The following is a 16,332-nucleotide window of genomic DNA, read 5'->3' as shown; positions in this document are numbered from 1 at the left end:
ACAAAAAAGGAAGGTTTCTTGTGAGTCTAGGTTGTAGCACTTTCTCCCAGTTTCCTCTGTCACAGAATTGTCCTTTAGTTCCTGCTTTCACTGGTAGCTGAGTCCGCTACATGTGAGGTGGCTTTCAGTGGTTATGTGTGCTGATGCCTGGATACCAGACAGACTGAGGAGGGCTACGTCTTTACTGATTTACTAGTTTCCCAAGCATAAGGCCCTGGGCCTTGGCACTGGAGAAGACACAGCTCCTGTCCCAAGGAAGCTCTGCTTGTATCCGCCAGAGGGAGACACTGTTAACTGCCCTGATGCACTGGGTAATCGGGGCCTCTGTAAAAGTTCCCCCTTGGGCTGGTTTGTACTTCTCTTGGTCCTTCACTGTCAGCTTATTCCTCCTTTGCCTGGGTCCCAGCCCCCTGTGAAGTTGAACTTCCCCATCCCTGGTGTCTGCAAAGCCATATCTGTTCACACTGCTTTTCCACAGTTTAAGTCGTGGTGTCTCTGCTCAGTGACCCCAAGAGATGGAGTGCTTTGAGACTCCCGGCACCCAGAATGATGCCTGGAACATGTAGGTTCACAGTATATATTTGATGACTAGGACTGAATGAATCTCATTTAATGCTGTCAACATTAAATGTTTTGGCTCAGAGTTCCGTGGTTTGCCTAAGGTCGCACAGCACCTCAGGTTCTTACCCACAGTGCTCTCTGTCAACACCTGTAGGTTCACTGGGAGTATCCTGTCCAGGGTAGCATGATGGCAAACCAGGGTAAGGACCAGGGTGTGTCCCAGGGAGATGAGGCTATGCACAGAGGTGCCATTCTTGCAAGTCTCAGAACCCGAGAAGTCTTCCAGGGCCCTGCCTGCAGGCGCACAAGTGCAGACAGGAGGGGACTTATCAGGAAGTAGAAGGAGTGGTTATGAAGCCAGGCCTTTGTCCCCAGGAGCGGCTTCTGCTGTCAGTCCTACCCCGTCATGTTGCCATGGAGATGAAAGCAGACATCAATGCCAAGCAGGAAGATATGATGTTCCACAAGATTTACATCCAGAAGCATGACAACGTGAGGTAAGGGTGAGGCTGGGAGAGGCGTTAGCTGGCAGGATGGGAAGACTGAACGGCAGAGGAGACACCCCACTTCTTTCCTTTAAGGGAACACATCCCAGTAGGGTGGCTGGGGTTCTAGAGTATGTATTCGGAGCAGGCCGGCCCTGCCCCTCCAGGCTGGAGTGAGTTAGCACTGTGCACAGTTGAACTTTCTTTGGAAGCTGAAGTGGGCCGCAAGGATTTAGGATAGGACAGAGAAAGAAGGGGAGAAAAAAGCAACACCAGTTGTTGGGAGAACCCTAGTCTGAAAGGCGGGGGAGGCACTGGCTTGGGACAGCAGTCTCCATTGTCACCTGGCAGCCTGCGTGCCTTCTAAGCCCATGCCTGCCTGGCATGACACAGGCATTGCCACCTTCCCACTGATCTCCCCACACCCCGGCAGGGTGGGGACAAATGGCACTTCTGGTGTGTGGATCAAGCTCAGCATGGCTGAGAGCCTTGGCCAGGTCCCCTGCCAGTAGTGGCAAAGTCAGGGTGCTCCCAAGCCAGCCTGCTTCAACCCCCACCCCCACTGTGTCTTTGCTGTCTCTAGACAGTAGCTGCTGACGGCAGAGACATGCAAACAGATGTAAATTAATAGAGTGCAAAATCTGCTTATGAGTTCCATAGGGGCATGGAGTGATCCAGTGACCTTTATCCATCATGGCTCCCAGAGAGCCCACCAACCTTCTCTTGGACCCAAAAGTGCCACTGTTCGTGATTTGAGAGGGTTACTTCTCTCGCATTTCTTTCCTTACCTGGGGGGCTTGGGCTGCATTTCTAATAAAGGGAGTCAGCAGGTGGTGCGATGCCCATTGTGACCCACAGTGAGTGCACTCAGAGTGAAGGTGAGATTGATGGCAGCAGGCAAGGGCAGTGCTAATATTGTTTCTGATACTCAGGTCCCACAAGTATAAGATTGGCCCAGTTGTCATCCCTATCTTACAGTGAGAAAACTGAGGCATGAAGTTGTATAAGTTGCCCATGATCCCAGAGCTAGTGAAGTAGGAAAACTGCCCCCAGGAAGCATTTTGGCTTCAGAGTTTTCATCCAGCCTGACTCCCGCCAGATGGAGTGATACACTAGGAGAAGGAGTTTGGATTCAGACTCTGCTCAGATGGTTTGGGAAACCCTCAGACCAGCTTCCAGGGTGTATGTGTGTCCATGTGACTCAGGAGCCACCAGGGCTCCCTGAAGTCTGGGGTCTCTACCCTGGGACATACAAAGAATCAGCCTTCCTGACTAGGACAAATCCTAAAAGCTCAGCTTCCAGATGGGAAGGGGTGGCTGGAAAGCAGCCCTGACATACGTGCACTGAGCTCCTGACCACCCCTTTCTGGAATTTTCTCTCTTGGTCCTGTTTACATCGCCCCTAACCCTGGCTTTGTCCCCTGCAGAGTTTGGACAGAGACACACACATTCTCTTATCTCCACAGAGCTTTTTGCAGCACTCACGTAAACCTGTACCAAGGAAATCCAGGGAACTTGCTGCTCAGAAACGGCCTGGCACTGAAGGCATAGGTTCTCGGGCTGCCTTATACTTCTTGTCCAGTCCCTGTCCTCCTAACACGTGCCCTTTGCAACAGGGCAGGCATCATCCTGCTCCCTGTCTCAGGCTCCCCCAGGCTCCAGCAAGGAGTTTGACTTGCGAGTTTGCTAACTCAGGCCTCTGTCACGGTTATTCCTCTAGGCGTGGCGCATCTCAGCCGATACCGCCCTTCTTTATTCCCTCTGCATAGGCAGTGACCTGGGGTCAATCACAGTACATTGCCCTGAGCCTGAGCCTCCGGTTCCAGCCACAGAGGGGAATTTCTGTCGCTGATTTGCCAGGATCAATGACCAAGCAATCAGGAGAGAGATGAAAGGAGAGACAAACTTAAGAGCCCGTAGTGTTCATGGAGAAAGGGGGCTGGTGCACATCAGAAGCCAGCCACCAGCAATCATGCAAATATCCCGCCAGGGCTCCTTTCTTGAGGCCCTTAGCCCAGCATGCAGCCCTAGGTGAACATACAGCTCTTGCCCTGTCTCTTTTGAGAGATTGGATTTTGGTATGGGTTGAGGGTTGAGTAATAATGGAGTGACATCTAGTTTCAAAACAGTTGTTGGAGGGCTGGGGATTTAGCTCAGTGGTTCCACCATCTGCCTCGCAAGTTCAAGGTCCTAAGTTCAATCCCCAGTACCAAAAAAAAAAAAAAAATGTGGGGAACTAGGGACATAGCTCAGTGGTAGAGCACCTGCTTGGTATATGTGAAGCCCTGGGTTTCACCCTCCTGTACCACACATGCACACTCCTTAAGGAGCCAGTGGGTACAGAGGTTAGGCCTGGGCTCTAGGATTAAGCAATCTGCACACTATCCTAACTGCTGTGTCCTGACTGTGTGACCAGAGCAAGTTACAGGCAGCAAGCCACTCTGAACCTCTATTTCCTCATCTGCAGAACAGCACAGCAAGAGTACCGTCTTGGTAAGGTTGTAAAGAATGAATGGAATAATACAAGAAAATGTATGGCATAGTATTTGGCACATAGATGTTCAATAACTGGGTGGTGCAGTGGTTATTACTGTTATTTTCATGATTGTTATCACACTACCCAACAGAAAGGCCCAGGAGCCTCTTGCTGGGACTGGAGGGGTGATGAGTCACATTCATCAAATCTGCTCGGGTTGTAATATTAAAGAGGGCGATGACATGCTGTTCTCTAGTCCCCCAGGAGCAAGGCCACAAGAGCAATAATTCAGCTCTACAGTATGATGGATTGGGCTGGATCTAACCACAGATAGGGTGCTAGGGTGAAGAGCATGACCTGGGCAGCAATGGAGTACATAGGGCCACCCCGCTCTGTGGTTTCACAGCATAGAGTTCCTGACCAAGGAGCCTGCGAGCTCTTTTGGTGCTGGGCTGAAGTAGGCCAGAGGCCAGGGAGCCCCTGGAGACCTCATCCCAGAGGCCCCAGAGGTCTCTAGTCTGATATGTGGTGACAGATGGAGCATGTCACTCCCTCTGGCTGGGTGGCTCAGCTGCAAACCCCCACCAGAATATCAGGCCTGTGGTTTTCAAGCCCCTGCCTCCATCTCAAATACCTGCTTCTCAGCAGTGCAAGGTGGCAGAGGGGGAGGGGGAGGGGGTGGGCTCTGCCCTCCTTACTCCTCCAGGCCACGCTCCAGGAGCAAAGAGGTCTCTGGGAGCTCTGTCTGGGGAAGACAGAGACTAACCAGCCTCTGAAGAGCTGCAGGAAGGGCCAGCTGGAGAAGCTGCCACACCACGGAGCTCAGGTAGAGGTGAATACAGACGGGCACACGTGCCACCTATCAGCCTTGCCAAGCAGTCACGCTGTGGCATGGAGCAGAATGAGTGTCAGCATGGAACACACTGGTGCCCGTCCCAGGTCTGCCTCCTTGGAGCTCTGGGAGCTTGGACAGGCACTTGGCCTGCGCCTCATTTTGCCATCTGTAACCTAGAGATTGACGCTGCCTTTCCCTTGACTGTTACCACCAAGTGGGGAACACAGGGGCACAACCTAAGGGACACACCCCTTCTGACATGGCGAAGTGTCCTTCTTAGAGAAGATCCACTGAACAAGTGTCAAGTTGCCAAGTTCTCACATGCCTGCCTTGTTTGAGGCCTTTGTGGGCAACGACACATGGACTTTGCGGAGTACAGATAGCCACTGTCACAATAGCGAGAAAAGGTCCACAAGGAGGGTGTGTAAGAGGGGCCCAACCTGGCTGGCATGGGGTCTCTGGGAGGAGACGGGAGGCAGGGTGACTGCCAGGCCAGAGTCAAGGTCTGGTGAAGGGGTGGGGCAAGCCAAGGATGCCCCACTTCCAGAGGCTTCTGAGTGAGCACGGCTCCACACCTGACCTAGCTGGAGCCTGCTGGGTTTTAAAAGTTGTAGATGGCAGGGGATGGGCAAGGGTTCACTCCAGACTCCACTTCATAGGAAAGGAGAGAAGGCTGCCTGTTGTAAGAGCCACTGGTCCATGCAACGAAACCTTTGTCCCAGAGCTCCACCTCTTCCCACCCCTCTGTCTCTGGGTCTAGGGTGGAGCGGGGGGGGGGGGGTCATCACCTTGGTTCATCAGCTGGAACTAGAGCTTCATTCTCAGGCACCCGGAGCCCTGGGGGCTGCAGGTGGGGTCCTGGCAGAGCTGCTGCTGAGCTTGGCCTGGGAGAAGCAACCAGCCCCCTTACGCACACGCGCGCACATATACACACACACATGCATGTGCACACACGGAGACATGCAGGGTCCTGGGGGTGGGGTGCCTGCCCAGTCCCTTTCTCCTCTGATCCTTCTCCCTAATACCTCCCCCCTTTAAAGGTTATTATCTCCTCTTGTCTCTTTCGAGGACTTGGCCGCATTCCCCAGGTTGTTCTGGCGTCTGGCTCAGTGGTGGTGTGGTCCCGAATTATAATGACCACGCCATGGCGTCTGAGGAGATACCTGTGGGGGGATCGTAGCCCCCTGTGGGCCGAGGGTGGGAAACACTCCGGTCACGTCCTCATCCGTCTGACCCAGGCTGAGTGGAGCGGCTGTAAACACCTGCACTCCTCGCTCTGACGCGGCACCGTGGGGTGTGCCGAGCTCCACTCCCAGACCAGTTAGAACGCATGTTTTCTTTATGTTATTATTTTATCCACTCCACAGACATTTACTGGATGCTACCGTGTGCCAGGCCATGATTATGAAAAAGACATGGTTCCCGCTCCTTAGGGAAGGAGTGCCCGGGCCCCAAGTGAGATTGGGGCTGTTAGAGCGCTGCGGGTCCCTCTACGGGGTGGATCCTTTTAAAACTATTTAAATATTTAGTTATGGTTAAAAAAAAATATATATATATATACACAGCATAACATTTACCGTCTTTGAACATTACCATTTTAAAGTGTTTAATTCAGTGACGTTAGGTACATTTACATTATTTCACAGCGCTCTCCAGAACTGTTTCATCTCCCCTAACCCGACCTGTGTGCGTCCCCCCGCCCCGAGCTGCAGTCCTGCTTCCTGTCTCTAGCCATGTGGCTGCTGTAAATGCTTCATGTAATGCAGTCCTACAGAGTCTGTGCTGTTTTGGGGACTGGCTTATTTCACCTAACAGTGTCTTTGGGCTTCGCCCACGTCGTTAGCATGTGTTGGGATTTCCGTCCCTTTTAAGCTGGAGTGATGCCCCTCGTGTGTGTGTCACGCACGGCTTATCAGTCCATCCACGGACACATGCGTGGGTGCTCCTAGCTTTGGGTGTAACGAATAACGCTGCTGTGTGCTGTGTGCACTCCTGTCTGCTCTCAGTTCTCTTGAGCCTGTACTCAGAAGTGGATTGTTAGGTCGCTGGGCAATTCTGGGTCTAATTTTTCAAGGAACCGTTATATTGTTTTCCCCATTTCTATCATTGACCTTCCTGTCTGCAGAGAAGGTTTCAAGTTTCTCCAGTGTCTCAGCGGGGACTGATGGAGGCTTGAGTTTGTCCTGGGACGCAGAATGGGATCAGTAGAGAACTCAGCCAGCAGCAGCAAGGACCTATTATTTTAGCTCTCTGAACTCAAAATAGGGAGCCCTGGGGGGACAGAAAGGGAGAAGAGGCAGCACAGAGAGGCACAGGCTGATGGAGCGCATCTGCTGCGTCTTTGATGCATCTGGAATCAGTTGCGATTTGTGGTTCTGATTCTATTAAAATCTGGGCATAGGAAGGGTTGTTCAGGGCTGGGGTAAGTCAGGGAACACGTCAGGAAGGATGGATTAGAATCAGGTCCTACAAGAAAAGCGTGATTTGTTTTCAACTTTTAAAAAGCAAGCATTTTTACTCTACAAAGGAAAAATGGGAAAATTAAGACCAGTACAGAGAAGAAAACAAAAGTACCCAGCATTCCACTGAGCACTGCTGGTTATAGGCTCAGTGCCTTCCTTCTCCGGGGGTCCCTTGTCTAGGGGGCGTTTCCTCAGGTTGTTGAGACTGCAGAGGGAATGTCCAAGCTGTGTGGGTTGGAAAGGGTAGGATTTGGGGTGGTGGACAGATGGGGTCTGCAGGAGGCCTTGAGGCTAGCGAATCGGACTTGCCTTTACCTCGTGCTCCTGGGCATCTCCTCTTGGGCCCCACTTGATGAAGGAAGGTGTTTTATCCCAAAGCAGCACCCTCCTGTTCATGAGATTTCTGCTTTCTTGTTTGCTGCTCCCCCATTTCCTTTCCCAGCCGGTGCCCTCAGATGGCCCTGGGCTTGCCGCCAGCTCCTGTGCCCCTCTCTAACCTGTTTCCTACCACCCCTTGGGAAGCAGCAAGGTGTCTGGTCACACCTGATGGTGCTAACTCACCTAATATGTGTGATGACTCGTTGCTTCTGCTTACCTCACCAGAGCCATGGACCCAAGTGACTCTCCAGGCTGAACAATGTCAAGCAAAAGGAGAGGGCATACCTCAGGGCATAGCTCTACTAGGCACAGAGAGGTGGCTGCTGCTGCCAAGGCCCAGCTCTTCCAGTCTCCCAGCGCACACCGAGGAACTCCAGGGTGCTTCCTGCCCTGTGAGACCCTGCTCCCCAGCACCACCAGGTCCCCGGGGCAGTGTCCTAGGAGGAGGGCATTGCCACACATCCCCATGGCCTCTGGCCCAGTTGGGGTATAGGAAGAGAGGCGTAGTCATGACCGGGACCACAAGGACTCAAGGTTGTCAGCAGTGTCAGCCACCCGGGCACTAGCCCTGAGTGTCCAGCAATGCCACAGGATGTGGCTCTGCATGCAGGAGCAGGGCCACAGCTTCATTAAGTCACAGGCTCTGCTGGTAGTGGGAGGAACAACTGTGAGGAAATGGCTGTGGGCCCTAGCTGAGCTGTCACTGCCTGGAAGGCAGGAGATCCTGTGGTGGTGTTGGGATGAGGCGCCTCAGGCATTCTCGTTGGCAGTAGAAGGCAGGCAGGTGTTGGTGACAGTGACAGGGCAGGGCACAAGGGAGGCAGGCCACCAGTGTGGTCAAGAGGGGCTCTGAAGTGGGAACCAGTCAATGAGCAAGCATCCTCTTGGGCTGTGCTGGGCTGTGAAGTGGCCTTCAGAGTCCCCAAGGACACTGCAGGAAGCCCTGGCCAGCAGCACAGTCAGCTTGCTGGGGGGAAGGGGGCAGAGCTTGTGCAGCAGAGAAGCCTCCAAAGGAGACAATCCCAAGTAGAGTCCTCCCCCATGGTGACAGAGACTGGCGCTTTACTTCCATCAGGAGGTGGGAATGTGGGAGTGGCAGCTTCCCATATGTGCAGCAGAGGCTGTGGGGGTTCGGTGGACCGAAGACCTGGCTTGAGCTTCTGTGCTCGGGTCAAAAACACTGCTCTGAGTGTCTCCTCCCTGGCTGGCTGCAGACCACCTGCCTTCTTGCTCTTTCACAGTTGTTGTGAGCCTGGGGTGGGTGGAAGGCACAGTAGGGAGGTCAGCTTTCTAGGCAACTTGGTGACCTGCACAGACCCATGTATTTCTGTTGTCCCCCGGCCCAGCAGCAGGGAGCTGCCCATGTACTCAGAAACCTGCATGCTGGGGTGTCTGCCTGGGACCATGCAGTCCTGCCTCTTCCTACCCTGGGGGTCTGTGTAGCCTCAGGTGAGACTGGACCGGCCAATGCGGGTGGTGTCTGCATTTGAAATACTAATGTCAGCCAAGAGACCTATTCTTGTGGCTCAGTACAGCTAATGTTGACCTCAGCTTCTCTTGGTTCTGATTTCCTGAGAGGTCAAGAAGAATTTCCAGGACAGCTATGGAAAAGGTGCTTTTGCAGAGGCGAGGTGAGCCCAGGGTGGAGAGGGGCAGCCACTGAGAGACAGGGTGAGAGGTGGGCAGGATGGGATCTGCCTGCCATCACCCCAGCATGTGGATGTCTGCCCAGCCTCCCTGTGGGCAGACAGATGAGCCTATCCTCTAGGCAGACACGGGCATCAGAACTTAGGAGAAAAGGCACTCCCCTGTCTCCCGTATCTCCCCCTCTGCAATTATCTCTGCTGACCCAGGCTGAGATTGGATGACCAGCACAGCGAGGATGTGGAAGTGGTTGGGCATGGGTTGCCCTCCTGTGCTTTCCTGGGAGGTGACAGCCTGGAGACCTGGGCTGTGTGCCCCAGTAGCCCTGCCTGCTCCCACATTCCCTGTGGTGTACCTGTGCATCTGGTGAGCAGTTGCCAAAACAGCCACCTTCATGAGGTTCTGCACCTGCTCTGGGCCACCTGCAGTAGTGCACCCTCACCCTCCGCCTCCCACCCTCCTGCGGACAATAGCAGTGGAGCTGAGACAGTGTACTACTCCCGAGTACTGAGCCAGGTTGCCCATGTGGCCTTGGGTTCCTGGCTCACTGTTTCTGTCCCTCAATTTTCTTACCCGTAAGAGGAAGATATGAACCTCACGTGGTGGTTGGTGAGGCCTAAGTTAGAACAGTGAAGAGCTTACAGCAGTGCATTTTAAAGTGTAGGATATACTACAGTTCAGATATGGTGAGGCCTACAGATCAGGAGGTGATGGCCCTTGAAAGGATTGTTACAGATCCCAAGAGACAGGACATGACACATGGGGCCACACAGGTACCTGGGTCACCCGGGAGGCGGGGAGGGCAAGCGACAGGGTAACACACACACACACACACACACACACAACTTCATTGTGCTTTCCTTGGGAAGGAACGGTGAGGTGGGGAAAGGAGGTTTATGCTTGGCCACCTTGAAGAGCCTCACAGCCTAGAGGGTTGGAAGCTGTCCCAAGTGACATGATGACCTACCTGTGGGATGATCAGGGCAGGGGCGCTGGTCTCCAGGCGCTGTGGCTGGGTTGGTTTAGATGGGAAAGGTGCACACTGTGTCGAGTTGTTTCCTCCCTCTCTGGGAGTTGTCTAACCCGGGTAGGGTCGATGAGACCTCGGATGTCATAACGTTGGAACAAAAAGCATGCTCGGGCTGGCTCACACAGCAGGAGGGAGTGGTGAAGTATTTGATGAGTGTGGTATCTGTTGATTGGAACCTTCCACATCACAGTACAGGTATACATCGCTCTGCAGCCCATAGATAGTCATAATTTGTCAATGTTCAATGAAAATATAAAGAATACTTAATACTTTGACACACATGTTTGGGGGAAAAATGAGAGAAATGCATTCAGGAGCCAGAGGTGTGATGCCAATGTGCAGGCCTGGAGGAAGTGACCTCTGGCCAAGGCTCCAGGCCCTGACCTGCCAGGCTGTTAGAGGACTCAGGGTGGTAGAAGCCCACAGCTCAGTGCCTGGCCACCAGGAGCATCTCAGAGCTGGAGAGCACACTCTTGTTCCCCTTTAAGGTAAATTCTAAGGGGCCCTTTTGCATTTTTATCCATGGGTCCTTGCCTCTGAGAGTCTGTACTGAAGGAAAAGGAAAACACTTTGAAGCTCAGGGACATTTTGAGGCCATGGAGAAGGATGAGAGATCCATAGCCAGCTAATGCCTGTGGCAGTGGGCCTGAGCGAGCTGGCTGGAGGGGAGGGTGGAGGGCTACTGGACCTGCTGGGAGTCTTCCTCTGCTGCTGCCTCCTCCCTGAGCTCTGACTGTCCCCTCCAGAATGCTTCCTGGGTGGTGTCTGCTTTGGACCGGGGTCCCTTCTGGGTGGGACTGGGAAGTGGTACTGGGAACGGCCTGCTCAGAGGCCATTCAAGGGCTGGTCAGAGAGGTGACGAGGCACATGCTCAGCCTCATGTCCTCTGCCCTCTTGTCCTCTTGGTTGGGAGTTGAGAGAAAGGAGAACAGGAACAGGGCTCCCCGGGTAGGTTCCTCAGCTCTCCAGGCAGAGGCATCTGCTGCTCAGCAGCCATTTGGAGCCCCCGGGACTCTTGCTGGCCAGCAGCCCTCCTAAGGTCCGAGGTGCCCCATGTGGGTCCTGGTGACATCCCCTCCCTTGTCCCGCTGTCACGGGGTCTGCCTCAATCCTTGCAGATTGCTCTGTCAGAAGACCAGAATGATGGTTCGTAAACAACAGAAATTGACTTCTCATAATTTTAGAAGCTGGAAGTCTGAGATCAGGGTGCTGGCCTATCTTCTCATATCCTCACAGTGGAGAGCAAGAGAGAGGAAGCAGCCTTTCTACTGAGCTACATCCCAGCCCTGTTTGTTTATTTTGAGATAGGGTCTCATCAGGTTGCCCAGGCTATGCTCAAACTTGGAATCCCCCTGCCTTCCAGAGTACTGAGACTGTAGGCTTGGGTCACCATGCCCTGCTTTGTGTCTCCTCTTATAAGGGCACTAATCTGGCTACTGAGGACTGCACCCTTGTGGCCTAATCACCTCCTAGTGGCCCTACCTCCTAACCCTGTGACATCTGGCACTGAGATTTACTGTATGAATTGGGAAGATCCAGACACCATGAAGCAGGGTCTTCCTCCTCTGCTGTCTCCCCAGCATCCTGTTTGCTGACATCGAGGGCTTCACCAGCCTGGCATCCCAGTGCACTGCCCAGGAACTAGTCATGACCCTCAACGAGCTCTTTGCCCGCTTTGACAAGCTGGCTGCGGTAAGTCACCCCAGCCTGGGGCCAGAGGGCAGCTGGGTCTAGGCTGTTGAAGGAAGGCCGCATGGTCAGAGACTCAGGATGGGCACATGGCCGTGTGCTTTCAGAGCTGCTGTCGGGAACTGGTGACAGGCAGAAGGGCTGCCCAGGCTGTGGCTGTGTCCTCGTGTCCCTGTCAGCCTTGCAACACCAGTGAGAGGGTGTATGTGGGGAGCCCCCACCCTACTCCAGGGAAGAGGGCGGCAAGGCCTGTAGGTTTCCAGGTCCAAACCCCCGGTGGAATTTCTGTTTGGAGTAAATCAAATGCCATATCCCATTCCTGATGAAGTTGGCCAGAGTGATAAGAGAATGAGAGCAAATCCCCATCTGGCCTTCGGGTAGCCATCTGCCTCCCGCAGAGTCCTCCAGAAGGAGGAGTCCCCCACATCTGCACAGATTGGGAGTAAGATCTAGCCGGGAGTGGTGAACAACACATCCACTCATTAAGTTCCTGTTTGCATTGTCCTCCTTTCCCAGTGCGTGGCTGTTGCCACATGGGACACTAGGCCGGGTTATACACAAGAGGCTGCTGCCTGTCTGATGGTGGCCTTACCTCCCTGAGCTTGAACAAGGCAGATGGGGACACACTTGGTGCCCAGGCACCGGATGTATCTCACATGAGTCCCAGTTACACAGGTAATTGAATCTCAGAGCCGCCCTGGCTTCACGAAGTAGCTTTGGGAGCCAGATTTGGGCTGCTCATAATCGATAATCAATGACATTCCAATTGAATGCCAACTACAGATTGATGGTGGACTGCCAGGGGAGGTGGGGAGCCTGTAGCACCTGTCACTTGGCAGCAGCGGTGGCAAGTGCTTCAGCTCTGCCTGCTTCTTGACACTGGTCCGCTGATTTAATGAACTCTTAACTCTCAGAAAGGCCTAGGGTCAGGTGAGGTTTGGGTTCAAGGTCATTCCTGCCTGCTTCAGAAAAGCTGTTGCTAGAATCTTGGGCCGAGAGTCAGATGTGCCCCTGGGATGCCGAGAAGGGCCAGGGCGCTCACACACAGACATGGGGCCTTCCCTGCACTGACAAAGCTGCCTGGTTACTGAGCCACCATGGACCCTGGCAGTGGCTCAGAGTGAGCTCTCTGGGGCCTGCTCAGCTGGTCCCCACCCACTACCCTCCTCCCTCAGGCCTCCTGATAAGCCCGGTCTGGGCCAGGCAGAGCTCTGGCACTGGGTAAGTGCTCACCACCCTAAAAGGCAAGTTATTCCAGGCATGGGGTGAATCTGTTTGCTTTTCATTGCTGTCTCTCCCACTTCTCTTTCCCACTATTTTTAATTACGAAAATGAATTTGCTTTCCAGGAGAATCACTGTTTACGCATTAAGATCCTGGGGGATTGTTACTACTGCGTCTCAGGGCTGCCTGAGGCCAGGGCTGACCACGCCCACTGCTGTGTGGAGATGGGCATGGACATGATCGAGGCCATCTCGTAAGTGCCCTCCTGAGACCTGTCCATTCGGGAGTGAGACTGACCAGCCACTGGACTGATAGAGAAACAGTGGGGAAATGGTGAGGCAAAACTGTCTCCCAGGAACCTATCTGGCCTTGCCTCAACCTCCAGTCTGGGTCTGCACCTCCAGACTTTGTGTCCCTCTGGGGCTCCTTCTGCCCCACCAGGCAGGGCAGCTTTTCTCTGAGAGGGGAAGCAGGGAGGTGGGCTCTGCAGGCCCCAGGTGAGGAGGAATCTGTGCTCCATCCAGTGCCTCCTGCTTGCTCACACACTCCCAGCTGCTGGAGGAAACAGCTGCCCCCTGCACCTCCTCACAGATGGGAGAGGGTTGAACAGCTCCCCAGGCCTGGGAGATTGAAACACAGGGGTTCCATTTTGAGAGAATTCCCCGCTTCCTGTGAGCAACAGCAACAGCAACAAGGTTCTTGGGCCAGTTCTTGGTCATCATGGGTCACGGAAGGAGCCCTGGTCATTGAGTCACGTGGACTTACATATGAGCCAAGGGAGCAGGTAGAGACTATCCAGATTCAGTAAATTTGGACTTGGGAAATACCCAAATAGGGGCAAAGGAAAAGACAGATGACAAGTTGAGAGGTCAGAGTAGCCAGCCAGGGTGCTGGCCTGGTCCATGGTTGTGGCATGGCTCTGTTTACCAAGGGCCCCCTGCAGCCTGGGCTGGACAGTTTTCACCCAGAGACCCAGAGAGCTGAGAGCCGGGACCCGTCAGGCTCTGCACAAGAGGTGTCTGTGCGCATGACGCACTGAGAGGGGCAAACTGCTGTGATTAGGGGCAGCTGGTCCCACTGAGAGCTTTCTAGAAGCTTCATGGAGAACAGACAGTGAGACATATCATCCTAAGCAAGGCATCGTGGACAGAAGCCTGCCCTGGAAATGGTACTTTCCAAGCTGATCCCAGGATGGACAAGTTCCCTGTAGCAGGTGTCAGCGCACTGAAGGGGTGGTTTGGGAGGCAGGAGGTACAAGGGTCCTGCTACCAGGCAAAGCCAGATTACTGGTCTGAAGCTGGCTGAGTGGGCCCACACCTAGGGGATCAGCAAAGTTAAAGTCCCTAAAAAGTGCAAACTGCCCACCTCCTCCACCTCTGCCCCCAGCACCTCCACCCCATCCTGCAGGCCTTGGGCTTCAGACACAGAAATGCAGCTTCCCTTCTTCCCTGCCACCCACTTCCCAACATGGGAAGTTATAAGTAGGGGCCCAACTCATCTGCTGGGGACCCCTGTGTGCAGACGGCAACAACTGGGGCTGCCTGTAGGACACAGAGCACCGCTCAGCCCCCACTCTTCCTGAGTAGGAAAACCCTGTAAATCAGTTAACCACCTTTCCTCCATCGACCTCCTTATGCCAAAGCACCAGTGTGGATTAATCCAGTGAACACATAATCCAAACGCCTATTCTGTCTTTCCCACAGAGGAATTTTAAGTGGGGTTTGGAGTGGCTATGACTTGTCTGTTGGGTTCAAATTGGCACTAATGAACATTTGCCTTTCTTCAATTGACTTAAGGTAGCCAGAGGTAACCTGAGAGGCAGGAGGTGCCTTGGGTTTTACTGAGTCCCCACGCCACCTTGTGGTCAAGGCAGGAAATAGCATTTTCAGGTTTGTGCACCTGAGCCCCAGGACCAAGCCTTTGCAGCCCCTCCGTCCAGTCCCTTCAGGTTTAGCAATCCCAGCTCTACTTAGCCTGGACCAGAAAGAAATGCCTCTTTGACCCCGCCTCTTCTGACACCCCAGCCCCACTTTCTAGCCTCCCCATTCCGTGTGCCTGGTCCCTGACCCTCTCCCAGCCTTATCCCTGCTCCATCCCCAGGTTGGTCCGGGAGGTGACGGGGGTGAACGTGAACATGCGTGTGGGAATTCACAGCGGGCGAGTACACTGCGGTGTCCTTGGTCTCAGGAAGTGGCAATTCGACGTCTGGTCTAACGACGTCACGCTGGCCAACCACATGGAGGCCGGGGGCAAGGCGGGGTGAGTAGGGGCCCAGACTCCACTTCTGGCTCAGGCCCACCTGGGAGGGATGTGGGGCTGGGTGGTGGATGGGCAGCACACCGTGGGTGGCAGAGTTGAAGTAGAAATTCCTCCTGTCAAATCGTGCATACTGCACCATGGGCTGTTGAGTTACAGGGGCCATTGTCTTAGCCACCTTCCTCCAGGTGTTACACAAAGCACGATGACCTGTGAGATGGGAGAACAGAGTTCTAGAGGGGGGCGGTAATTCCCAGGGTGGCCAGGACACTGGAGGGGAATCATGAGCAGGCCCTGCCTCGGAAGGGTAGGGAGAGCCTCTGGCTGAGGGAGGGCACGCAGGAGGGGCACAGTGTGGGGGAACGCAGTATTCTCAAGGGCTGGCTGTAAGGGACAGAGAGAGGATGTGCCTGTGTTACGTGGGGCTCACGCACTGGGCCAGGGTGGCACTCAGACCTGTAGTCAGCAGGAGCCCCTGGCTGCTGAGCAGAGTGCGAGGTCTGTGTGGCCCGAGGCGAGTTCCGGGCAGTCTGACCTGACAGCCCTGCTAAGGAGGTGGGGCGACAGATGGAAACAGCCAGCAAATGGCAGTGCAAGCTTATGGTGCACACCTGAGCCCCAGTTTGGAGCCCTGGGTTTCAGTCACGATCAAGGGGCTCTGCAGTTTGGTTTTGCTGGGGGAGCTGGAGTTCTGAGTTTGCATTTTTGCCCCCACCTGTAGACGCATTCACATCACCAAGGCCACACTCAACTACCTGAATGGGGACTACGAGGTGGAGCCAGGCTGTGGGGGCGAGCGCAACGCCTACCTCAAGGAGCACAGCATTGAGACCTTCCTCATTCTGCGCTGCACCCAGAAGCGGGTCTGTGAGCCAGGGCTGGGGCCGGGGCTTCCCTTCCTTCCCAGGGGAGGGACGTTTTCCTGGCCTGCTGCTTTCTACTCTTCTCCCTCTTCCCTCGAGCAAAGTTATGAGTTCCTCGTGCTTCCTGCATCTTGGAAAGGACCTCTGAGTGAGAGGCCTTGCAAAGGCTGGTGGCAGATGGGAAACATCTTCATTCTGCTTCGTCACACAAATGCAGGAGGCCTCAAACCAGTTAGCAACAATGCTCAGAAGGCCATAGGCCAGAGGTGCAGCCTAAGAAATCTGTGTGCACAGTGTGCTTCACCTTCGCCTCTCCCCTTTTCTTCTGCCTCCTACGAGGTCAATTTCACCCTTGCTCTCCCCTTTCCCTCTTCCCCCTCTGTCACATCATCAGTGTCTGTCCCAGCCTGTATCTATATAACTTTATTTC

The 16,332-nt window shown here is 54.2% G+C and overlaps 1 protein-coding gene across 1 annotated transcript in view; it reads left to right on the top strand.

Annotated features, from left to right (window-relative positions):
• Positions 1–16,332, top strand: part of LOC104857952 (adenylate cyclase type 5) — a 132,798-nt gene that overhangs the window by 83,959 nt on the left and 32,507 nt on the right. The window contains exons 3-7 of the mRNA XM_010618013.3: positions 937–1,058; positions 11,452–11,563; positions 12,909–13,036; positions 14,884–15,042; positions 15,761–15,902. Coding sequence (XP_010616315.1) covers positions 937–1,058; positions 11,452–11,563; positions 12,909–13,036; positions 14,884–15,042; positions 15,761–15,902 — 663 coding nt within the window. The remainder of the gene's footprint in view (positions 1–936; positions 1,059–11,451; positions 11,564–12,908; positions 13,037–14,883; positions 15,043–15,760; positions 15,903–16,332) is intronic.

Source organism: Fukomys damarensis, unplaced genomic scaffold (genome assembly GCF_012274545.1).
Source record: "Fukomys damarensis isolate Sample0158 unplaced genomic scaffold, DMR_v1.0_HiC HiC_scaffold_24, whole genome shotgun sequence".
Taxonomy (NCBI): Eukaryota; Metazoa; Chordata; class Mammalia; order Rodentia; family Bathyergidae; genus Fukomys; species Fukomys damarensis.
Note: the sequence above shows the minus strand (reverse complement) of the source record. Positions and strands in the feature narration are given on the sequence as shown.